The sequence below is a fragment of the Protopterus annectens genome, chromosome 1.part0 (assembly GCF_019279795.1).
Source record: "Protopterus annectens isolate FY-2018-M chromosome 1.part0, PAN1.0, whole genome shotgun sequence".
NCBI lineage: Eukaryota > Metazoa > Chordata > Ceratodontiformes > Protopteridae > Protopterus > Protopterus annectens.
In genome coordinates this window covers 1,201,473,228-1,201,493,855 of record NC_056725.1, presented here as the reverse complement: position 1 = coordinate 1,201,493,855, position 20,628 = coordinate 1,201,473,228, and the positions used below count along the sequence as shown (strand labels likewise).

The 20,628-nt window shown below is 41.9% G+C and overlaps 1 protein-coding gene across 3 annotated transcripts in view; it reads left to right on the top strand.

Moving 5' to 3' along the window:
* The window catches only part of EP400 (E1A binding protein p400), a 3,509,270-nt gene that overhangs the window by 2,027,032 nt on the left and 1,461,610 nt on the right, over nt 1–20,628 (top strand). For all 3 annotated transcript variants that reach the window (XM_044065578.1, XM_044065569.1, XM_044065563.1), the window contains one exon: nt 1,655–1,851. In XM_044065578.1, the coding sequence (XP_043921513.1) occupies nt 1,655–1,851 (197 nt within the window). The remainder of the gene's footprint in view (nt 1–1,654; nt 1,852–20,628) is intronic.

Here is a 20,628-nt window from a genome sequence, read left to right as displayed (position 1 = left end):
CTGTTACCATCTCTGAACCTTACATCTTGCAGAATTCAGTGATACAAGACAACTAATAATGGCTTGCAGCTTTTGCAAACTAATACATAAATGACGTGGCTAGGGAAAATAATGTCTGGAAGCTGGAAAGTGAGGAAAAAATAAGTAGAAAAACGTAGTGATCCAGCTGTACATTTCATTTGTATCAAATATATATACATAATATGTATGCTATATACCTATATATATCAAAAAGGTACACACACGCATGCACTCACACCTAGGGCCAATTTAGAGTGTCCAATTCACCTACAGCATGTCTTTGGGATGTGGGAGGAAACCGGAGCACCAGGAGGAAACCCACGTTACCACAGTGAGGACATGCAGACTCCACACAGAAGGCACCCCTGCCGAAGATCGAACCGGAGAACCACTTGCTGTGAGGCGGCAACGCTAACCATTGCACCACCGAGGTCGCCCATTGCATAAAAAAGGTTAATTTTTTTATATACATTCTCCTTAAGTTTTGTTTTGAAATTCAATGAGCCCCATTGTGTTGCCCATCTTCTTAAGTTTTTAGGATTAATTAGTATCCTTTCTTATATAATAAGTTTGAGATTAAGCACCCCCTTTCTTTTCTATTTGGTGGGAGACTTTGGTAGACTCCATTTCATGAACACTGAGCAGAAGTAATCATTACCAGCCCTACTTTTACAGCATCCTCATCTGACAACCTCCTGTTTTTCCTTTGCTTTGTGCTCTGTTTTCCTTGTGCAACTTTTAAAATGTTCTTTTTTGACGGAATGCATCTGTCCTTTCAATGGTTTGAGTATTGGCTTTTCTAACTCCTTTTTCTTTTAGATTTTGCTTTAGTCTGTATTGATGTGTTATATGTCTTTGTTTCCTTCTGTTGCTTAAAATGTTTTGTCTGCCCATTAACACTGCTTTTTTAAATTGCTACAGCATTTCCTTACATTTAATTTCCCAGGTTGTTTCCTCATTTTAGTTTCCATAGTTAAATCACATAAAAGCTTGTTCCCGAGGTGGAAGTCGTGTTGATGTGCCCACTTTCTGTCCACACCACTGTGCCACTTTGCTAGGGCAGAGCCAAAACATTGCCCATATTGTAGATGTATGCCTTCTTACATTACTGAACTTTCACTTTTGATTGGCTTAAATCTGCATTTGTCTACTCTTTGTTGACCACCTGTTAAAATGGGTGACCTGTGCCTGAGATCCCTGGCCTCCCACTGTACTTTGCAGCACCAGTTCCATGAACCCTCTTTCTTAAGCGAGTAGGCTCTGTTACCATCTCTGAACCTTACATCTTGCAGAATTCAGTGATACAAGACAACTAATAATGGCTTGCAGCTTTTGCAAACTAATACATAAATGACGTGGCTAGGGAAAATAATGTCTGGAAGCTGGAAAGTGAGGAAAAAATAAGTAGAAAAACGTAGTGATCCAGCTGTACATTTCATTTGTATCAAATATATATACATAAATGCATGTATGCATATATATATATATATATATATATATATGTGTGTGTGTGTGTATATGATTTTATATATATATATATATATATATATATATATATATATATATATATATATATATATATATAAAAACTGTAAAATATTCATTAAACTTGTAACCTATTTTTATCTTTTAGGAGCAACTGAAGGATTTCAACAGAGACAGACGGATATTTTGTGCTGTTCTATCTATTCATGGTGGTTCTGTGGGATTGAAACTTGTAGAAGCAGACACCTTTGTATTTTATGACAATGATTTAAATCCTGTTATGGACGCCAAAGCACAGGAATGGTGTGACAAGATTGGAAAATCAAAAGACATTCACATATACAGGTAATACTAATGTATATAAGTAGATGAGACAAGGCAGTTTGTTGTGTTACTTACTGGTTTATTAATGCAGAGGATTGCAATTATATATTCCTCATTTCTGTCTCTTCATTAGTTTTTTTACGTAATAATATAACTCTTGGCAAAGGGATTTTGTCATTGTCTGAAGTTTCTGCATATTCTCAAACACTGAAGCAAACATTAAGGTAACTGAAATGTCAGGATCCACATCGCTGAGCCCTGACATGGAAATTTAATGGCTGAAAACATGGGCTTATATATACTGAGTCAGAGATTGCCGGGTTTTTTTATACATTTTCAGACGTATGGAGATCTTAGATTTGAGTGTTTATATCTTTGGGGGTATGGGGGAGTAGGGAAGTTTAGTTATGTCTGATATTCATCCCTTTTGTGTATTTTCAGTCACTGTTTTCTCAGTTTTGAGATTTTTCAAAATGATTTCTGACATTTCAGTTTAGTAGTCAAACACAAAATAATAATCATCATTCTTAGTTAAAATGCTGTCAGTTTAATTAGCAAGATTCATGCGATACTAAATGGAGGCACGTTCTGTCATTTGAGATACTAGTATCTTTGAAATGGAGTTTAAGTGCTTGTCTGTGGTATTCCTTAATGGAACACTAAGTCGAAAGTCACTGTAGGCCTTTTTCTCATTATGAGACTTAACCATACTACTCATTTTCAGTCTTGAGCAACAGTGGGAGCCAGAATTTCAGTTAAAAGTAGAAGATGTTTTAGTGCCATAGCTTAAAATTACAGCATATAACAAGACGGTCTCCATGTGCTGTTCTGACAAGAGTTCTTCCTTGAATCAGAAGTGCAAACATCCATGAGCAGCAGTAGTGAGAAAACTAATGTGACATCAGAAACCGTTCTTGCTGATTATTTGTTTTGATTTATCACCACCATCAACAGTTATTTGGCAGAAATCTTAAAACAAACAAATTCAGGAATATCTGTGCAGTTTGAATGCATTGCGGGAAATAGCAAACTGGCTGTTGAAATACACACATCCACCAGTCCTTGATGGTTCTTTCTTGCTCTTATATAGTTTGAATCATAATCCTTGGTGTTATCAGTAAAATTATGCATTCACTTGCATGAACTGTAGCACACCAAGCCATTCACATTAGAAGCCAAGATCTGTGGTCCCTGTATTTTTGCTGAGAACTTCAGAATGCCCCTTGTAATGAATCCACTCTCTTTGGACCCAAGATTAAAGGTATGCTTTCCTAAAGAGAACAAGATAACAAGACCTTGTCTGCCATTGGTAGCCACTTCTGCTAACAGAAGGGTGGTAAGAGGTTTTTCTTCTGTAAATTGCAGTTATTTCTGTATCCAAATCTGCCTCTGCTAAACACGTTTATGCTGCTAACACTGTTTCCTGGGACACAAGGGTAGAAAAGCAATGGATAGGTTGGAGAGAAAAATGTCTTTTAGTACTTTAACTCTCAGAATTTTAAACCGTCAAGCTGATATGTTAAAACTCTTGTATTATCACAGAGCGTGCAAACATTATTAGTGATCCACCTCCTGTTGTAACGAATTCAGTGAATGCTTGATGACAGCTGTTTGTCGTATGAATAAATATATGTTGTGTGCTTAAGATGTTGCTGATTCTTTAGAGCTGCTGCTTCTGGATCAGTGTTGAAGTGATTTGATTGGCTTCATTCTCAAAATCCTCCTATTGAAGATAGGTCTGACATTTTAAATTCTTCCTTAGGCAAAGAGGTCCTCTTTGTCCCTTCTGCAGCTGAGATGCTCAAATGTGATGAAAGGGAAAAACAGTTTCAAGGGGTGTCCTGAATTTTTCATCCCTTCTTTTTCATATGAATAGTATTTTCCTCTTCTCCTCATTAAGCAATTTAAGCAGCAGGGAGCTGGCAAATATGGTTTAAAAAAACAGTGGAGAGGAGGGTCTAAAAAGAAAGAGAAAAGCCTCTCAAATCAAGGACAGCCCTCTCAGTCAGTGAGATTATCTGCTTCCTCAGGCTCTTTCTCCCTCCCACTCTGGCAGCCTTTCCATGTCTCTGATACTTTATCTTCCCTTGTGGTATCAGATTGCTTCAGACAGCCGGGGCTGTGCAGGTAACCTAATTGTGGTTCACTTGGCAGTGAGAATCTCTCTCCCCTGTTCAAGGGATTCCCTCTTGCCCAGGGAACCAGATGTTCTTTATGTTTCACTGTTGCAGTCATAACACTTGGGTTATCGGCCTGCAGGTGGCCCTAAGTCAGCCCAAATAACAGAAACAGAGTATTTCTGCGTCCGTTGCTATCACTCCAGGACTGACGTCAGGTCATCAGGGGTATAAAAACAGGCAGCCGAAGCCATTACGTAAGTCTTTCTTGCAGAGGAGCCCGAAGCAGAAGCAGTTCGCACAAGTGCTGATCATCCGCTACCTGAGTTTTCATTTCCGAATTGAATTATCCTGAAGTCTTCTAAAGCTAAGTACCCTGTTGGGGATCCTTTTTTTTTTTTGCTCTAACCAGTGTCAGAAAAAGTTAACAATTGTCTCGCTTGTGGAAAGCAAATACCACACCGAGATTTCCATTCTTACGGCGTCACCTGATTAGGCCCAGACCACGACGTACCTCGCTGTCGGTTTTGTGCCTTGTTCAACGCCCGAACTATTCATTGTCAGGCCCTTGTTGTCGCTAAATACTTTAGCTCTCGTTCTCCATATTCCGAAATGGATTTGGTAAGCCATCCGACTACCGATCTTCCAAGAAAACGTAAGGATAAAGACAGAGATAGACTGCACAAGTCCAAAACTGCCATTGACGCTTCCGTTAAACTAATTGCCTGTTTGCTGGTACTCAGCGAGGCGCTTTTGCAGCCCTTGATGCCTGCTTCATTGGATTCGCAGGCTGCTATCGAGACCCATTCAGAGTCCGGTATCCCACGAGACTCTTCTTCGCCTATGGAACATGCAGATGTCTCTACCTTGGATGAGTCTGGAGCTGCAGAGCAGGCACTGAGGAAGTTCTTAGCACTACCAATATTTGACACAAACTGACTTTTTTCCCGTCTTCAGTTCTGTCTAAAACTACAGAGTTTCTAAGGCCCAGAGTACAAGCTACGCCTAAAAAAACGACGACCCAAACTCAAGCACCTGCTTCCTTGCCATAACACCAAATGCTTAAAATGGTTGAAGACCTGATTATGCTGATTAGGAGAAGCCAGCCTTCCCCTGCTAAGAGAAAAAGAGACCTGTCCCCATCAGCTTTAACAGACCAAGATTCCGACGACTCTGAGGTATTATGAAGACATGCCTTTATCTGCTTATGAGGATTCAGATGGTGAGGAATCCATACACACTGCTTCTCCTCCAGAGGATTTTTCTTTTGGTGAAATTTTACATACTTTGAGAGAATTTCCACTGGAAATGCCAAGACTATCCTCAGTCCAAAAAGAAACTCAGAGAATGTCTAGATTTGCCACAACATAGACCTTTAGCAATACCCCCAGTTCTAGATGATGTGGATGCAGTCTTTATGGATTCCAGCTTAACTCCTGATACTTTACCCCCTGCTCCTAGGAAACCAGACAGGTACTACAGAGATGTTCATCGTGTTTCACTGTTGCAGTGATTACAATTGGGTTATCCTGCTGGCAGGCTACCCGCAGTCGGCCCAAGTTACCAAGTCTAGGTCCGGCGTCGGTTGCTGTCGCTTCCTCCCTGACGTCAGTGCGCCAGGGGTATAAAAGGTGCAGCCGACTCCATTTTCTTCAGTCTTTCTTGCCGTGCGGTGCCCGAAGCAAAAGCAGTTCGCAAGTGCCTGTCGGCCGACTCCTGAGATTTTCAAATTCAAATTTCAGATCCGAAGTCTTCATTAAAGCTAAGTACCCCGTTGGGGAAACTTTTTTCTTGCTCCAGACCGATGTCAGAAAAAGTTAATAATTGTATTTCTTGTGGGAAGCCAATACCTCATAAGGATTTTCATTCTTACTGTATTCCTTGCCTAGGTCCTGACCACGACGTTGCTAGTTGTCGGTTTTATGCTAGATTTAACCAACGCACTATTAAGCATCGGTACGATTTTGCATTTCATTACTTTGGCAGAAGATTCAACTATATAATGACGTCGGAACAGCCGACTACCGGAGTTTATAAAAAGCGCAAAGAAAAAGAAAAGGACAGGCATCCGAGGTCCAAAACCGACGACGAGGTTTCCGCTAGGCCTGTCGCCGGTTCGCCGTGAGGTGCTTTTGCAGCCCCTGACGCCCGCTACCTCAGAGCCACAGGCCACTTCCGACTCCCACGTGGAACTTACTAGGCCGCTGGAAACTCAAGGTATTGGACACTCGGAAACTATTCCCTCAGATGGGTCTGGAGCCGCTGAGCAGGTATCGGCTTCTGAGGGTGATTTCAGGCCTACTCAGTTATATGTGAAACCAACTTCAGCTTCAAAGGCAAAGACTAAAGCAGCTCTAAGACAAAGAAACAAGTACAGCATTCTCTTGGACAGGCCACCATGCCTAAAAAACAGATGCTTAAAATGGCTTTAGACCTAATTACTTTGATCAGGGGTTCCCATCCCCTTGCTGATGAGGCTTAGGCAAGAGATGGAATGTGAATCTTCAGATAAGGTTTCCATTTCCTCTAATTCCTCTTCTGAACAGGAATAATCTCTTCCTTCCTGTGAGGATTCTGATGCTGAAGAATCTATCCCTTCAGCCTCTCCTCCTGAGGATTATTCTTTTGAGGAGTCCCTCCATACTATGAGGGAGCATTTCCACTGGGAGAGCCAAGATTACTCAGAATCCAAGAAAAGGCTCAGAGACTTCCTTTTATTACCTCAGCACAGGCCCCTTGCTATTCCTCCTGTTTTAGACATTGTAGATGATGTATTTTCAGAGTTCGGTCTGTCTCCTGACTCTCGACCACCAGCTCCTGTTAAGCCAGACAGATACTACAGGGTTCCTTATTCACATTAATTTCTTTATAAATACCCTGCTGATCCAGAAATGATCTCTCAGGGTCCCAAAGGGGTCAAGGCTTCCACTGCAAAAAACCTTATCCCCTCTGATAGGGATTCAAGGGCCCTGGACAGATGGGGGGAAAAAGATTTATACTTCAGCTACCTTGGCTGTAAGAGCTTTAAATTGCCAGTTTCATATGCTTAAATATCAGCAATTTCTTATGTCACAGCTTAAACAGAAAATGTTGACATTTAAGAATGTGCAGAAAACAAAGAATTGCAGGATTTATTGCATGCAGCTGAACAAGTGGGAAAGCATACTTTGCAATGTGGTTTCGATTCTCTAGAGGCCTCCTGCAGGGCAGCTGTTACAGGTTCTGTCATTAGGAGGCATGCTTGGTTAAAAGAACAGAATCTGCCCGATCTTGTAAAAGCAAAACTATTAGATGCTCCATTACAGCATGATTCCTTGTTTGGTATTAAAGCAGAAGAGGTGTTGAAGAAAATGGAGGACAAAGCTAAATCTATGCAAACAGTCAAGGATTTCTTGCAGGTACAGCCTCCCAAATTTAGCAGGAACTGGCCTCCAAAGAATTGGTCCTTTCCAGTGTCAGACAGGCCACAAAGAGGCAGATATAGACGCCCCAGAGGCAGATCACAGCCCCAAGGCTCATACAGGCCTAAACAATGGGGTGCTTCTACCTCCAAAAGCGGAGAGAAAAAATCGCAGCCATGCAGGAAACAGTCTCAATAACTTTCCCCTGCCTTCACCAAGCATTTATCTTCTGGCAGCTCCTTTGGGGGGAAAACTAGCACTTTTTTCACAAAATTGGCATATGATCACCCATAACAAATGGGTCTTAAATATCGTATCACAAGGCTACAGGTTCCACTTTCACACCCTGCCAAGCCCAAACGTTATGCCAGACCTGCCACGCAATCAATGGGCAGAGGCACAAAAACAAGTTTCATCCCTCATGGACATGAGAGCCATTCATCAAGTACCACAGCAAGAGCAGGGACTAGGATTTTACTCAAGGCTGTTCTTTGTGCCCAGAAAGGACAAAGCCTGGAGACCAATACTGGACCTGTCTATCCTAAACACATTCCTGGATATTCCAAAATTTATAATGTTAACTTTGCAGCAGCTTCTGCCCATGCTGGGCAAGAAGGCTTGGCTTGTGACTTTAGACCTAAAAGAGGCATACCTGCATGTCCCAGTCAGACAATCATGCAGAGAAGATACCTCAGATTTATAGCTGGCTCAATGCACTACCAATTCTCTGCACTGCCCTTTGGCTTATCTACTGTGCCCAGGGTCTTCACAAAATGCCTGGCACCAGTAATTGCATTTTGCAGACAAAGAAGAATACAAATATATCCTTACTTGGACGACTGCCTTATTCAAGCAGAGAACAGGGACATTCTACTACAGCATCTAGCGTTTGTAAAAAGATTATTAACAGTTCTAGGGTACACAGTAAATGAAAAGAAATCAAAACTCGTACCCTCTCAAGAGATAATATTCCTGGGTGCAAGCTTAAATATAACTGCCCAGATGGCTTACCTAACGCCAGACAAATACAGACAACTGACTACTTATTTCAAAATGTTGGCAACAAAGACCCAGTTATCCGCAAGAAAAAATCTGCAGGTTTTGGGCTTGATGGCATCCTGCATTCTGCTAATTCCATATGCAAAACTGCATATGAGGAAACTTCAATGGTATCTAAAAAGTGTTTGGACCCAACATTGCCACAGTCTGGAAACAATAATTACCCTCATTCCCTGCCTGCAACAAGAGTTTCGATGGTGGGAAAAAGCCTGTCACCACAACACGGGGCAGCCATTCACCTTGCCCAGAGCCAGGCAGACATTGACAACAGATGCATCAGATTATGCCTGGGGGGCCCATATGGCAGGAAGATGTATTCAGGGTACATGGTCCGCAAGTCAAATGCATTTACATATCAATCAAAAAGAGATGCCAACTGTTCAGAATGCCCTGACGGCCTTCAAGGATCTATTTCATCCAGGAGAACTGCAGATAAAGACGGACAATACTACAGTCATGTGGTACATAAACAAGCAGGGAGGCACACATTCCTACCCCTTCTGCAGACTAGCCATGAACTTGTGGGACACAACATTGACTTACCAAGTACATCTGCAAGCACAATTCCTGCCAGGAAGGACAAATACTCTGGCAGATGAACTAAGCAGAAACCTAATGGATCTCCACGAGTGGAAATTGGATCCACAAGTCTTCAGCATGATAACAAGGAAAAGGGGATGCCCGGACATAGACCTATTTGCCTCCCCTCACAACTGCCAACTACAGAGATTCTGCACAAGGACTTATCGCAAGCAAGCATGGAAAGTGGATCCTCTATCTTTCAGCTGGAAAAACCTAACAGTATATGCCTTTCCTCCTCTGCCTCTCCTCCCCAAGGTACTCCTCAATGTCAGACAAGAGAAGCCAAAAATTATAATGATTGCCCCAGACTGGCCCCGCCAGCACTGGTACCCAATCCTAAAGAGCTTGTCTCAATGCCCAGCTTGGACATTACCTCAAATTCCTCACTTATTGACCCAACAAGACAGTCAGATACTGCACAGCCAACTCAGGACCTTAAACCTGGCAGCATGACGGATAATGTAGCCATTCCAGACACACCTCTCTCTAAAGCAGTGATGGATGTTATTTTGGAGGCCAGGAGGCCTAGCATCAGAAAATCTTATGCAGAAAAATGGAAGAGATTCTGTGCTTAGAACCAAGCACAAGACATTGACACGATTGTTCCAAATATTCCTCAGATTTTGCAATACTTAACTGAGATGCTGGATAAAGGCCTTTCCTTTTCATCAATTAAAATTCATGCCTCTGCCATTTCAGCTCATTACAATACAGAACCACCTATTTTTTCTCCTCCATTACTAAGGCAGTACCTCAGAGGGGCCAAAAACATAAGACATCCGAGGAGAGCACCAGTACCTGCATGGGACCTCAACTATGTCTTAGAAAAACTCACACTGACTCCATCTGAGCCAGCCTCTGCAGTTGATATAAAATTCTTATCCTGGAAAACAGCTCTGCTCCTAGCAGTAACCTTCGCTAGACGAGTCTCAGAGTTACAGGCACTCATGCTGTGGAACCTTTTATCATTTTCTTTCCTGACAGAGTTTCTCTGAGGACAAACCCTACATTTATGCCTAAGGTAGTGTGCAGTGTGGCCCTTAACCAAACAATTCATTTGCCTACCTTTTATCCAAACCCACAGAATAAGGGTGAGAGACTTTTGCATTCTTTGGACATTCACAGGCAGCTACGCTTCTACTTGGACAGAACCAAAGCTTTCAGAAAGACTGAACAACTTCTAGTGACATATGCTGCAGGATCACAAGGAAAGCCTATCTCAAAGCAGACTATTTCAAAGTGGAAAGGCCACTGCATTCGTTTCTGCTATTCACAGCATGGCAAATCATTGCCTAAGGGCATTAGGCCACATTCAACCAGAGCAGCAGCCACTTCAGCAGCTTTCCTCAGAGGAGTACCAACCAAAGACATCTTAGAGGCTGCAACTTGGAGTTCAGTGCATACTTTTACAAAGCACTATCACTTACCTCTCTACTCTAAATCCAGGGCAGGCTTTGCCACTGCAGTTCTGCAGGGCCTAATAGCCTCTCCTAATCCTATTTAGCACCAGCCTCCCAACCTTAGCTTTGGGATTCAACCCAATTGTAATGACTGCAACAGTGAAACACGAACATAGTACAGTTGTATACCTACCATAAATGTTAGATGTTCAAGTGTATTCACTGTTGCAGTCTAGGTTACCCTCCCACTATCCCCCTTTTCCTTTGCTGGGACTTATCTGTACTTCTCTATTCTGTACAACCTATGTGGTGTATTTGCTTGTAGATGAAGGAAAAGTTATTTTTTGTGCATGCATGCTTATTGGCATTATTTAGCCTACCATTTTAGGGGCACCTGACATCTGGGGCAAGAAAAACTGAAGAAAATGGCATCAACTGCACCTTTTATACCCCTGGCGCACTGATGTCAGGGAGGAAATGACAGCAAACGATGCCGGACCTAGACTTTGGAACTCTGGCCAACTGAGGGTAGCCTGCCAGCAGGATAACCCAATTGTAATGACTGCAACAGTGAATACACTCCAACATCTACATTTATGGTAGGTACACAACTGTACTCTCCTGACTCTCACAAATTCCTTTACAAAAATCCTACTGCTGACCCAGAGATCATCTCCCAGGGGCCTAATGGTATCAAAGCAACTACAGCTAAGAATCCCACCCCTTTGGACAGGGATTCCAGAGCTTTAGACAGATAGGGTAAAAAAGTATACGCCTCTGCAACTCTTGCCATTAGGGCATTGAATTGCCAGTTTTACATGCTGAAGTACCAGCAACATATTATGGAACTTATTACGCAAAAATTAGCTACCTTTGCAGACTGTGCAGAAAATAAAGAATTACAGGAGCCTATGCATTCTGGAAGCCAAGTCAGCAAGCATACTTTGCAATGTGAACACCCTAGAAGCATCTTGCAGGGCAGCAGTCACTGGTTCTGTACTGAGAAGGCATGCTTGGCTTAAGGAGCAGACCTTGCCAGAGTATGTCAATTCAAAATTACTAGACGCTCCTTTGAACAAGGATAATCTGTTTGGCACCCAAGCAGAAGAGGTTCTTAAAAAGAAGGAAGAAAAAGCTAAATCTATGCAGACAGTCGAAGAATTCTTGCAAGTACAGCCTCCTAGATTCAGTAGGCATTGCTCCTCGAAACATTGGTCCTTTCCAGCCCATCTCAAACTAGACCCAGGGGAAACAGACCCCCCCCCCAGACTACAGTCTCCGGGTATGCAGAGCTCTAAGCAGTGGAGTGCCTCCACTTCAAAAACAGGGAGTGCTAAGCCACCCTCGTACAGAAAGAATTCTCAGTGACTTCTCAAATCCTCACCTCTGCCCAACTGCTCGTGCCCCTAGGAGGAAAACTTGCCTATCATGCAAAAAACTCTACTTCCATCACCAAAGACCGATGGTTCCTCAACATTGTATCCCAGGGATACAGATTTTACTTCCACTCCCTGACAACCCCAAAAGGGTTCCCAGATCTACTTCCAAATCAGTGGGCAGAGGCACAAAACCAAGTTCAATCCCTGCTCTCTAAGGGCAATTTAACCTGTTCCTGCAGAACGGATAGGTCAAGGGTTCTATTCCATACTTTTCCTGGTACCCAGAAAAAAGGGCACTTGGCCCCAATCCTAGATCTCTGAATGAAAAAAAATCTTCCATCTGCTGTGGTGAAACTGCCAATTCAACAACAAAAACACAAACTAAGGCAGCTGAATCACCAAGGCTAACGCTGAATCTCCAAAGGTTTAAGCAAAATTTCTGACTAACTAATCCACAAAACACATCCAGTGTCCATTTTAAAATGAATTTTATGTTTCCAGTTAAAAGAGAATAAGAGAATAAAAGTCCCTGGATGCTCACAAATGATAAGCACTTTCAAATTAATCCTCTTCAGATTGTAGAGAAAGATGGAACAGTCTTGCTTTTATATAAATTTGTTTACATTCTATTGGCCACTACCAATTTGCATATTGCAATTAGCCAATGTCTACTTCGCCTTTCTCATCTCTTTTGAGCTTGTAATACCAATGAAAATCTTGAATTACATCCCTAAGCCGTTCGTATTGATGTTTTTGACTTGTATGTAAATTGGCTGAAAGAGCAACCATTGAGAAATGACCATGGTCCATTTTAGCCAATCAAAGTTAAAAATATACTCATTTCACAGCTTAATGCCTCCATCATTCACTTGTATATGACAGTGAGTTTCTCGCGGATACTTCATAGTAAGAAGTTGTAATTAGTTCATTCTTTTTATACTGAAGGAAACTTTAAAACATTTGCCTTCAAAAAACTTGCACAAGGAAACTTGCAAAAAGAAAACTGATCGCAGTGTCATTTTGGTGTAAAGATTACTCACCGAAACAAGGCAAGAATGATCTTGTAATGTCCAGTATGTTTGCAATAATCTACTTTGCCTACCATCACAATGGCAACAATCCTTAAGTCATGATGACATGCTTGATTGACAGCGAAAGTGATATTTTACTATCCTATTCATTTGTTTAGCATTTTAAAGTGCGACACATACTAAACCGAGTGGTGTTTTCCCCAAACTTGGTTGTTAATGATAACAGGAAAAAGTATTCCCTGTTAGTAATATTATACAAGAGAAATACCATCTCTCTATTCATTTCAACTTGAAGTAAATATTTTGACGTTTTTTAAACCTGTATGTAATAGCGGAATAAATTGGCCAATACCAGTGTTGCTACCGTTTGCCCTGATGACTGGTATCCAATGATATAACATATTCCAAGCATTTATCATAGGGCCATTAGCTGAAGTGTTATCCAATCAACAGAAAGTTGGGTGGGGCTTGATAAACATTCCTGGTAATGAGTTGCTTGTCCCTCACTCCTCATCGGTAGTTACAAGGTTTCTCTCAAATGCACAGACGTAAATAAATGCTTGCACTGCGCCACTTTGCTGCAACGATCCACCTGCAAAAATGTCAACTTGAGTTCTGTTCGCATGCCAAATAATGAAAACAGTGTAGTCTACTTTTATGATAATTAAATATTTAAAATGGAAGCGTAATAAATTTTGCATAATAATACTTTCTCTCCGTGAATAGGGGGCAGCTCATCTTGCTGCAAAAACCTTATTGATGTTAAAATTTCACATTTTCTTTGTAAAATCAATTCTTGTCATCATGACAATAATTTCTCTTTTTCTTTATAAGTTTGGTCATTACTGTTACTTATAAATTGTACCTTAAGTATAATCATCCAAAACAAATGGATACTTAATTTCATGAGCAAAGAAATTATCAATAACCTCTTTCTTTATATGACATTGGCAAAGCTAAAGATGTAATTCAGATGAAGTATATTGATAAAGCGAACTTGAATGTTGATGGAATAAAGGCTTTATAGACTGATATGATTTCAAATGACTCTTCATCTGAGTTAGAAGAAGCAGTTTCAAAAAAATTGCACTTATTTTTCTACTTTCATATAGATAATGTGCCACCAAATCAATATAAAGAACATTTACGTATGTTCTTCCATACACATTTGATGCTCACACACATATTTCTTTAGCTTATAGTTGGTCTTCTCATCTTCAAAATGTGTTTTAACGGAATGATATTGTTTAGACCTGGTAGTTGATTGGCTTGCAGATTAATTATCCATTTTGTTTCTCTCCTTTCTGTAATATTTTCTATATCTCCTTTTCTTGGACCAAGATATACAACCTCCATCACTTTAAACACAAATGAGTGGTCTTTATTAGAGCTAACATGCAATGCCAATGCATTATGGGGGTCATTATTGATAATGTCCCTTTGATGTCTCTGTATTCGTTTCTTGAACATTTGGTTAGTCTTGCCCACATAAAAAGATGGGCAGGACTTGCATGTAGCTAAATAGGTTACATTGGTGGTAATACACGTGGCCTTGACATTGAAAATATAAGTTCTCTTAGTTGTTGGATTTTCAAATTTTCAAATTGATTACTGCTGTCTATGAATGGACAAGCAACGCAATGACCACATCTGAATGTTCCTTTACGGTCTCCTATTCAATTTATATCATTCCCATGGGTGTTACATAATAATCTTTTCAAGTTCTTTTTATTCTTAAATCCAAATTTTGGTCCATTTCCCACTATTTCCTTCAATTGTGGGTCTTGTTATAGTATAGGCCAAAATTGTTTTATCACATCTTGAATTTGATAATTGTCAGAGCTATAAGTTAATAGAACTCTGATTCTCTCCTTTTCATCCATGGTTCTATTTCGTTCCTTATCAGTAACCTTCAAGTCTTGTTCACTATAGCCTCTTTCCTTCAAGTTCTTCTGCAAAAATCCAATCTCTTTGTCTCGTGTAACTTTCTGACTACAATGCTTATGGATCCTTTTAACCTCAGTGCACATGATGTTTTTTGTGATGTGCCTAGGATGCATGCTGCTCTTTAGTAAATAGTGATTCCACCACATTTCTTTCCTATGTAATTCCGTATCTAAAGTCCCTGCTTCATTGAGAATGATGTTAACATTGAGGAAACTTACTGTTTCTCTAGAATGACTGGCTGTGAATGTTAAAAATGTGGTGGAATCAAGATAAGTTTTGAACTGCTGGAATTGTTCAATCTCTCCCTGCCATAAAATAAATAAATCCTCCACAAAATGCCCGTAGTAAAAGGATTTGTTCATACCATGGGTTATTGGGATGAAGAACGTGTTGTGTTTCCCAATTTACTAAAACTAAATTAGAATAACTATTAGCACAGGGGGTGCCCATGGCAACCCCCCATCTTTGTAAGTAAATTTTGTTGCCATACACAAAGTAGTTATTCTCCAGTATCAGTTCAAGTAGAGCACAAATAACGTAGGTCTCTGTTGAAGTCTTCTTCTCTGATAATAATCTTCTTCTTGAATCTATCCCAATGTCATTAGGGATTGTACTAAAGAGATTGTTTACATCTAATGTAGTTAGAAGGAGATTATGATGGTCAGTAATTCTCATTGTGCTGCTTATTTTTTGTAAAAAAATCATCTGTGTCCCTCAATACAGCATCATAAGATGTCAAGTTCTCTTAATTCTTTTTCAACATATAGGGACATATTTCTCTCCATTCTAAACACCTTCCTGTTGGTACCAAAATTCAAAATGCTTCACCCTTCAGCAGCTGCTTCCTATGCTGGCCAAAGATGCTTGGTTAGCCACCCTAGACCTAAAAGAAGCCTGTGTCTGTACATCCCTATTAGGGACTCATGCAGGAAATACCTACGCTTCAGGGCAGGATCTATGCATTATCAGTTCTCTGCACTTCCCTTTGGCTTATCCACAGCTCCCAGAGTATTCACAAAATACCTGGCTCCAGCCATTGCCTACTGCAGACATAGAAAAATTCAAATTTACCCATACTTGGACTACTGCCTGATTCAGGCAGACAGTCAGGAAATGCTGTTGCAGCACCTGACATTTGTAAAGAACCTCCTAACCTCCCTGGGGTACAAAATCAACGAAAAGAAGTCAAAACTAGTCCCCATTCAAAAGATTCTGTTCCTGGGAGCAAGCTTAGACACAGCATCCCAGATGGCATTCCTTACTCCAGAAAAACAAGCCTGTCTGACAGGCGACTTCACTCAAATGGCCAACAGAACCCAGCTATCCACAAGGAAAATCCTGCAGGCCCTAGGGTTCATGGCCTCTTGCATTCTACTAATTCCATATGCCAGACTGCATATGAGGAAACTTCAGTGGTACTTAAAAAGTCTTTTGTGTCAACATTCTCAGGACCTGGAAACTGTCATTCCTATCATACCTTGTCTAATGACAGTTTCTTTGGTGGGCAGCAGCATGCAACCACAACAAGGGACTTCCTTTTACTCAACCCCAGGCCCTGACCACAGATGCATCAGACTATGCCTGGAGGGCACACCTGGACGACAAATGCATTCAGGGCCACTGGGGTCCAAGTGAAATTCATCTGCACATCAACCAGAAAGTGATGCTAGCTGTCCAGCCAAAGGACAGCCTTTCACCTTACCCACAGCCAGGCAGACAATAACGGATGCATTGGATTATGCCTGGGGGGGCACATATGGCAGGAAAATGTATTCAGGGCACGTGGCCAAAGGAACAAATGCATCTTCACATCAATCTAAAAGTGATGCTAGCTGTACAGAATGCCCTGACAGCTTTCAAGGACCTACTACATCCAGGACAACTATTAATAAAGACAGACAATACCACAGTTACGTGGTACATAAACAAGCAAGGGGACACACATTCCTACCCCCTGTGCAGGCAAGCCATGACTTTGTGGAACACAGCACTGACCTATCAAGTACATCTGCAGGCACAATTCCTGCCAGGAAAAATACACTGGCAGATGAACTAAGCAGAAATCTCATGGATCCTCACGAATGGAAGCTAAATCCACAAGTGTTCAGCATGATAACGAGGAAATGGGGACGCCCAGACATAAATCTTTTTGCCTCCCCTCACAATTACCAAATACAGAAATTTTGCACAAGAACTTATCACTCTCAAGCATGGAAAGTGGATGCTCTGTCATTCAGCCAGAAAGGCCTGACAGTCTATGCCTTCCCTCCGATGTCTCTTCTTACCAAGGTGCTACTAAAAGTCAGACAAGAAAGGCCAAAAATGAACCTGATTGCCCCAGACTGGCCATGCCAGCACTGGTACCCAGTCCTAAAGAGTTTGTCTCAAGGCCCAGCTTGGCTTCTACCTCAAATTCCTCATCTTCTGACACAACAAAACAATCAGATTCTGCACAGTCAACTCAGAACCTTAAACCTGGCAGCATGGCAGATAATGTGGCCACTCAGACTGCACCTCTCTCTAAAGCTGTTATGGATGTCATTTTAGAAGTCAGGAGGCCCAGCACTAGGAAATCTTATGCAGAAAAATGGAAGAGATTCTGTGCTTGGAACCAGGCACAAGGGCTCGAACCACTTGTCCCTAATATACCTCAGATTTTACATTACCTAACTGAGATGCTGGACAAAGACTTATCTTTCTCATATATTAAAATCAATGCCTCTGCCATTTCAGCTCATTACAATATGTAACCTCCTATTTTTTCACATCCTCTACTACGACAGTACTTCAGAGGGGCAAACAATGTAAGACCCCCAAGGAGAGCACCAGTACCTATTTGGGACCTCAATTTTGTTTTAGAAAAACTCGCACTGCCTCCTTTTGAACCAGCCAGCACAACTGATCTAAAATTCTTATCATGGAAAACTGCTCTGCTCCTAGCAATAACTTCAACAAGAAGAGTCTCAGAATTACAGGCATTAATAGCTGTGGAACCTTTCCTCATTTTTCATCAGGACAGGGTTTCTCTTAGGACAAACCCAACATTCATGCTAAAAGTGGTCTCCAATGTGGCCTTAAACCAAACCATTCATTTACCTATGTTTTACCCAAAGCCCCAGAATAAAGGGGAGAGACTCCTGCACGCTTTGGATATACACAGACAGCTATGATTCTTCTTGGACAAAACAAAAGCTTTCAGAAAAACTGAGCAACTGTTTGTAGCCTATGCTGCAGGATCACAAGGAAAGCCTATTACAAAGCAGACAATCTCAAAATGGATAGGACACTGCATCCGCTTCTGTTATGCACAACTTGGCAAATCAGTGCCTAAGGGCATTAGGCCTCATTCTACCAGAGCAGCAACCACTTCAGCAGCCTTCCTCAGAGGAGTACCAACCAAAGACATTTTAGAAGCTGCAACCTGGAGCTCAGTGCACACCTTCACCAAGCACTACCACTTACCTCTCTACTCTAAATCCAGAGCAGGCTTTGCCACTGCAGTTCTGCAGGGCCTGGTAGCCTCTCCAAATCCAATTTAGACCCAGCCGCCCAACCTCAGCTTTGGGGTTCTACCCAAGTGTAATGACTGCAACAGTGAAACACAATGAACATAGTACAGTTTTGTACCTACCATAAATGTAGATGTTCGAGTGTATTCACTGTTGCAGTCCAGGTTACCCACCCACCATCCCCCTTGTTTCATTGCTGGGACTTTTCTGTACTTCTCATCTCTATACAGCCTATGTGGTGTATTTGCTTGTAGATGAAGGAAATGTTTATAGTAATATATGCATGTTTTTTGGCATACTTTTATCTTTCCAGCCTTCCTATCTGGGGCACCTGACATCTGGGGCAAGAAAAACTGAAGAAAATGGCATCGGTTGCAACTTTTATACCCCTGGCCCACTGACGTCAGGGAAGAGGCGACAGCTACCGACGCCGGACCAAGACTTTGGAACTCGGGCCGACTGCGGGTCGCCTGCCAGCAGGATAACCCAAGTGTAATGACTGCAACAGTGAATACACTCGAACATCTACATTTATGGTAGGTACACAACTGTACTTTATAGCTGTTGAAATTATTTTACTGTTTATCTTAGAATGTGGTGTTAGCCTAGCCAGTGTGTTGGTTTGTCTAGGCAGTTATATAGATATGTAGATGTTCTTCGTCTTCCATTGCTGCAGTCCTGACTATTGGGTATAGTCCGCGTCCCAGTCGGCCCGAATACCAGAGTATAAGGCTGACGTCGGTCAGGGCGCATTAGACTGACGTCAGTACGTCAGGGTACTAATGCGCATGACCGACGTCATATCCTCAGTCTTTTTTGCCGCATGGTCCGATGCAGAAGCAATTTTGCGAGTGCAGGTTGGCGTACTGAAATATTTCCGAAACCGGAGTTTCAGACCGAAACAGAGTTGGCTAAGTACCCCGTTGGGGAATATTTTAGTTTTTTCTTGCCTCAGTATTTTACCGGATGTCAGAAAAAGTGAATAACTGTATTTCTTGTGGGAAACAGATACCTCATAGGGATTATCATACCTTGTGTATACCTTGTCTAGGGCCTGAGCACGACGTTGTTGGTTGCCGCTCTTGTGCTAGGTTTAATAAACGCACTATTAAGAGGAGGTTAGACTGTGCCAGGTTAGTGTTTGGGAAGCGTTGCAATTATAAAATGCCGTCGGATGCTCCGACGCCCGCTTCCTCCAAGAAGCGCAAGGATAAAACTGTGAAGCCTAGAGTTGAGGAACCGGCAGTCCCGGACGTCGGTTCTTTAGAAGGCTCAGTGGAGCCGGAGGTTTTGCCAGGAGTTTCCATGGAGTCCCAGGCAGAAACTATACTTTTACAGGATGTGCCTTCTCAGGAGGTAGGCCAGGCTGAGGGGGCTTCTCAGGTGACTGTTCTTCCCCCTCTTCCCAAGGTAGTTAGGGCCTCTCCTTCTGTTGCCAAACCTTCTTTGCGAGGTAGGCCTACTTCAGCTTCAGTGGGGGCTTCTCCTAGCATTTCGGGTTCTGTACCTAAGAAACATATGCTTAAAATGGCAGAAGATTTAATTACTATGATTAGGGGTTTTATGCCACCGCCTGATAAGAGGCCTAGGGTGGAACCGGAGTTTGATATTTTTGAACAGTGTTCAGAAGCCTCAGAATCTTCTGTGGAAGATATACAGGAGTTTCCTACTTATTCTGATTCTGATGTGGATGATTCCACTCCTACAGCTTCTCCGCCTGAGGATTTCTCATTTTCAGAGACTCTGCATTCCATGAGGGAGCACTTTAAATGGGAAGGCCAGGATTACTCTGATTCCAGGAAAAGGCTTAGGGAGTTTTTGTTTTTACCCCAGCATAGGCCTTTAGCTATTCCTCCTGTGTTGAATGTGGTGGAAGATGTTTTTGCAGAGGCTTCCCTGAACCCTGACTCTTTGCCTCCTGCTCCTGTTAAGCCTGATAGGTATTATAGGGTGCCCGAAGCTCATAAATATTTGTTTAAGAGTCCTAGGGCGGACCCAGAAACTATTTCTCAAGGGCCTAAGGGCGTAAAGGCTTCTGTGGTTAAAAATCCTGTTCCCACTGATAAGGAGGCAAGGGCTTTGGATAGGTGGGGAAAGAAAGTGTATACTTCTTCCACTCTAGCCATGAGAGCTTTGAATTGCCAGTTTCACATGTTAAAATATCAGAATTATCTCCTTTCACAATTGAAATCTAAGGTGGATGCTTTGGCGGAAGGTATTGAGTGTAAAGAGTTGCTGGATTTGGTTCATGTGTCTGAACAAGTGGGTAAGCATTCTTTGCAATGTGGTTTTGATGCTGTACAGGCCTCCTCGAGGGTGGCTGCTACCAGTTCTGTTCTTCGCAGGCATGCCTGGTTGAAGGACCAGAATTTA